At 45.3% G+C, this 5,840-nt stretch overlaps 1 protein-coding gene across 1 annotated transcript; it reads left to right on the forward strand.

The window, feature by feature from the left end:
* The first annotated feature begins 1,318 nt into the window (after positions 1 to 1,318).
* Positions 1,319 to 2,740, forward strand: LOC119314799 (aquaporin PIP2-5-like). The gene has a single exon (XM_037589479.1). The coding sequence runs from the start codon at positions 1,502 to 1,504 to the stop codon at positions 2,387 to 2,389; it is 888 nt and encodes a 295-aa protein (XP_037445376.1). The 5' UTR covers positions 1,319 to 1,501; the 3' UTR covers positions 2,390 to 2,740.
* Positions 2,741 to 5,840: the final 3,100 nt, after the last annotated feature.

Consider the following 5,840-nt stretch of genomic DNA (forward strand, 5'->3'; position numbering starts at 1 on the left):
AAGTCAAACTTCATAAAGTTTGACCAACTTTATAGAAAAAATATCAACATTCATAATACAAAGTTAATATCATTAGATGCATAATAAATTTAGTTTTTATATTGTATTACTTTAGTATTATAGATGTTGACATTTTTTAATACAAATAAGGCCAAACTTTACGAAGTTTGACTTCAGACAAAATCTTATATGCAGAGAAAAAAGGAGTACCAGCTAGGCACACAATCGAGACCACCGAATGATTGATATTGTTGTAGCTATCAAAGACTAACCGATGACTAAGGTAGAATTCGTAACAAAGCTAGATATGCAAAATTATACCTTGTATTACCACGGTAAGAATGCAGGGCAACTAAGAACTATGCAGAGTTGACTCAATACTTTCGATATTAATATATATTATAATTTTGACCACTATCATGGATATTGTGGTATGCATTTAAGTAAGAAAGAAATACTTTTAGTCCCTCAACACATATGATTTCCAAGTTTTCACTTTAAATATTTGAATACCCCCTCCTTCTCAAAACATAAATCATATAAATTTTGTCCTAGTCAACAAATTCATAAACTTTGATCATGCTTATACACAAAAAAAAAATCAACATCTACAGCAATACCAAATCAGTATGAATATATCTATCATTTGGTGTGGTGTATGTTGATAATTTTTCTTTGCAAACTTGGCCAAATTTTAAAAATTAGTTATGCAAGAAATTTGAGCACTATTTTGGGTATTGTACTATATATGTAAATAACGTGAGGAACTATTGATAATGTTCTAACAGACTTTTAGTCACTCAACACATATGATTTCCATGTTTCGAATCCAAATATTTAAAATAATGCAACCTCCTTCTCAAAACATAGTCGTATAAATTTTGTGTTCAGTCAAATTCTCTAAAGATTGATCAGGCTTATATAGAGAAGATATCAACATCTACAATAATATCAAATCTGTACTAATATATATCTATCATTTGGTATCGTAGATGTCGATATTTTCCCCCTATAAATTTGGTCAAATTAAAAAAAATGACTAATGAGTTACTTTTTAAAATTAAGGATTATTGGCCGTCAAAGGTTAAGTGTTCTATGTACTGCCTTGATTGATGAATAGGTTGGAAATTTTTCTTGCAAAAAAAAAGGCTCTCTTTTTTCATTGCACTAGCTACCGGTTTGCTTGATAATTACTACCAGACATAGGATGCCCTTTGGGTGTCTTTTCAAGAAAAAGAAAAAAGAGAGCCTTTGGCTTGTGAGTAAATGGTGCTTGTGGTTTGTAAATGGTGTCTGCTAGGGCATAAGTGGCCTTCCTCTCTTTGGATTCTTTTGAAGATAGCTTACCACGTCTGCCTTGTGGTTCCTCTCTATATATAGAAGCATCTTTGCCAGCAGGTTATGGACACAATACTTAGCCGATTCTTAATTATTTCCATCCATCGATCTCTTCTTTTCTTCCCGAATTAATCAGCTGAGCTAGAGGTCGATCGACATCGACATGGCCGGCGCTGCACATGGCAAGCAGAGTAGAGAGGCCCATGGTAACAACGATATCGGCGTCGCCAAGGACTACCTCGACCCTCCGGCGGTGCGGCTGTTCGACGCCAGCGAGCTTGGCCAGTGGTCCCTGTACCGCGCCATCATCGCCGAGTTCATGGCCAGTCTGCTCTTCGTCTACGTCTCCGTCGCCACCGTGATCGGCCACAAGCGGCAGACGGACGCGGAAGCGTGCAGCGGCGCCGGCGTGCTGGGCATCGCGTGGGCCTTCGGCGGCATGATCGCCGTCCTCGTCTACTGCACCGCCGGCATCTCCGGCGGCCACGTCAACCCCGCCGTGACGTTCGGGCTGCTGCTGGCGAGGAAGCTGTCGCTCCCCCGCGCCTTCCTCTACACGTCGGCGCAGTGCCTCGGCGCCATCTGCGGCGCGGCGATGGTCAGGGCCGTGCACGGCGCGCGGTACTACGAGCTCTACGGCGGCGGCGCCAACGAGGTCGCGCCGGGATACACGAAGGCTGGGGGGCTGCTGGCCGAGGCGGCCGGCACCTTCGTCCTCGTGTACACCGTGTTCTCGGCCACCGACCCGAAGCGCATGGCGCGGGACACCCACGTGCCGGTGCTGGCGCCGCTGCTCATCGGGTTCGCGGTGGTGGTGGCGCACCTGGCCACCATCCCCGTCACCGGCACCGGGATCAACCCGGCGAGGAGCCTGGGTGCCGCCGTGGTGTACAACAACAGCAAGGCGTGGAGCGAGCAGTGGATCTTCTGGGTCGGGCCGTTCTCCGGCGCCGCCGTGGCCATGGCGTACCACCAGTACATCCTCAGGGGCGGTGCCGCCGCCAAGCCACACTTCAACTTCGACAATGGATTCCGACGCCTCGGCTGTTGATGGAGCCACACACACCAAGAGGTGATGGTAATCAATCTGAGAGAGCTCTGGCGATGTAAGAAACGACACCAGTACTGCTTTTCTGGTTGATAATGTCTTTTTTGACACGCTGTAAAATGTAAATTTAATAAATATTATCACGAGGATCATAACTCAATCTGAGAGGGCTCTGACGATGTAAGAAACGACACCAGAGACTAGGGATCCTGTCCTTGGAAATGTAGGCATTCATGCAAATTCAGATGGTACTCCATGTGACCATGTCACGAGGATCATAACTCCATGAAAAAAGGCATAGACAAGTGGTTCTTCTTATTTGCCAAATTGTCCTAAATATTATTGGTAATGCTACTCAGTGAACCTTCGCTTTTATGTGTCAAGAGTGGCAATTCCTTCGAGCGAGCACGACAATTTTCACAGCAAATCCTTTGTTTGCCAAGAATTTGCCATGTGTTTCTGAGAAATTGTCATGTGTGCTCTGAAGAACTTGCCCTTAAAAAGGTTCGCAATTGCCATGCTTCCTACCGAATGTTCGCTGCCTAAGAGGTCTAATACTATTGGTAGGCTGAAAATCAGGACAATGAAATGACCAGCAAATGCGAGCAAACTGACAAGTGAAGAAAAGATGATCGCTGCTCCTCTCTCACTACTAGAATCTGGTTTTGTCCCGAGTTCATTTTATTGGGAACTCGGCAAACTTCCGTCCGCTGAGTTTGATCCAAAACTCGACTCGACAATTATAAGCAACTCGGTACAACTCTGACACACATGACGCGTGCATGTGATTGCAGTTAGAAAGAACAGCTGATGCTTTCTCCGGGCATAAGATTATCGAAGCCAGGATAGGATTATAGTGCCGTGTATTCCCCACAATAAGTTTGTGTGCTTCGGATGTACAAAAGCTAGAGAGGCAATGAAAATATCCGCAAACTCAGGTCCCCTGGAAAAACTCGAAGGGGGCGCTAATTTGCTTCCGTGAGAATATAAAGTTGGGGCTCCTCTATCTTTCCCTCGAAGGATTGGTGTATTTTGACGAAGGGATGTGGTGGTATTAGAGCTTTTGAAGTTTGGAATAGTGGAGTAGGAGAGCGAAGACTACTCATCTCGAGTGAGGAAAAAGATAACGGCAACTCCAATCCGGTTCACCAAAATGGATAGATCAAACATACACGCACACGTCTGAACGTGTCCGCGGACAGTGGTAGGGGGTAGGGGATCTGGCCATCCAACCCTAGTGCAACAAATGTCCACCAGGGTCCTATGTGGATGATGCTCATCAGCACCTGCTCCTAATCCGCCATCGCACCCGGTTGAGACATTACAGCAAACAGAGAGCGGGTACTGATACGTCTCCGTTGTATCTACATTTTTTGATTGTTCCATGCCAATATTGTACAACTTTTACATATTTTTGGCAACTTTTTATACTATTTTTGGGACTAACATATTGATCCAGTGCCCAATGCCAGTTCCTATTTGTTGCATATTTTTTGTTTCGCAGAAAATCCATATCAAACGGAGTCCAAACGGGATAAAAATTTACGGAGTTTTTTTGGAATATATGTGAATTTTGGGAAGTGGAATCAACGCGAGACGAAGCCCGAGGGGGCCACAAGGGTGAGGGGCGCTCCCTGGACCCTCGTGGCCACTCCGTAAGGCGGTTGGTGCCCTTCTTTCTCCGCAAGAAAGCCAATAACCGGATAAAAACCGTGTCAAAATTTCAGCCCAATCGAAGTTACGGATCTCCGGGAATTTAAAAAACGGTGAAAGGGCAGAATCGGGGAGTACAAAAACAGAAGTAAACACACACACACACACACACACACACACACATAGAGAGAGAGAGAGAGATCCAATCTCGGAGGGGCTCTCGCCCCTCCGCCGCCATGGAGGGCATAGACCAGAGGAGAAACCCTTCTCCCATCTAGGGGGAAGGTCAAGGAAGAAGAAGAAGAAGGGGGCTCTCTCCCGGTGGCGCCGGAACGCCGCCAAGGCCATCATTGTGACAATGATCTAGACCAACAATTTCACCGCCGTCATCACCAACTCTTAACCCCCTCTATGTAGCGGTGTAACCCCTATTTTACCCGTTGTAATCTCTACTTAAACATGGTGCTCAACGCTATATATTATTTCCCAATGATGTATGGCTATCCTATGGTGTTTGAGTAGATTCGTTTTGTCCTATGGGTTAATTGATGATCGTGATTGGTTTGAGTTGCATGTTTTATTATTGGTGCTGTCATATGGTGCTCTCCGTGTCGCGCAAGCGTGAGGGATCCCCGCTGTAGTTTGCAATATGTTCATGATTTGCTTATGATGGATGGCATGAGTGACAGAGGCACAGACCCTAGTAAGTAGGTTGTTTGCGTATGGGAGTAAAAGAGGACTTGATGCCTTATAATGCTATGGTTGGGTTTTACCTAAATGATCTTTAGTAGTTGCGGATGCTTGCCCGAGTTCCAATCATAAGTGCATATGATCCAAGAAGAGAAAATATGTTAGCTTATGCCTCTCCCTCAAATAAAATTGCAATAATGATTATCGGTCTAGTTATCGATTGTCTAGGGACAAATAACTTTCTCGTGACAAAAAGCTCTCTATTGAAACTAATTTAGTTGTATCTTTATCTAAACAGCCCCTAGCTTTTATTTACGTGCTCTTTATTATCTTGTAAATATATCCAACAACACCTACAAAGTACTTCTAGTTTCATACATGTTCTAGGTAAAGCGAACGTTAAGCATGCGTAGAGTTGTATCGGTGGTCGATAGAACTTGAGGGAATATTTGTTCTATCTTTAGCTCCTCGTTGGGTTCTGTCGTGGTTCTAACTCTGACAGTGATATAGGGGGGGTGTATGGAGAGGCTAGATCTCAGCTATGGAGAAGTTGTAAACACACCAGGATGTACGGGTTCAGGCCCTTCGCAGAGGAAGTAATAGCCCTACGTCTCGGTGCCCGGAGGCGGTCGATTGGATTATAGGCGTGTGAATAACAGGGGTGCGAACCCTTGCTACTGAGGAGGGGGTGGCTTATATAGAGTTCGCCAGACCCCTCCGGCCCTCAGTAATGCAGGGTTAAAATACATTAAGACTGGGCGTTACTGGTAACGTCCCTAATAAAGTGCTATGATGACCATACAGACTACTTAATGGCCGACCGTTTGCTTGCGGAGTGACTTTAGATCTCCTGTCAGTCGAGTGGTTGGCTTCGTGGTCGAGTGGTAGCTTCCTGGTTGAGTGTCTTGAATCCATCGAGTGGGATACCTTCAAGTCGATTGAAAGGTGACTTCTTCCAGGGATGTCCTTGGGTAGGGCTCTTTAGGACAGGTCCATGCCCCTACCCTAGGTACATAGCTTCATCATTAGCCCCCGAATGGATCGAGGTTCGAGTGGGGAAGGAGTTGGAGGTCCTTCCGACTGGTTCTTAGCGTTATACGAATGTCTTGTA

Source organism: Triticum dicoccoides, chromosome 6A (genome assembly GCF_002162155.2).
Source record: "Triticum dicoccoides isolate Atlit2015 ecotype Zavitan chromosome 6A, WEW_v2.0, whole genome shotgun sequence".
NCBI lineage: Eukaryota > Viridiplantae > Streptophyta > Magnoliopsida > Poales > Poaceae > Triticum > Triticum dicoccoides.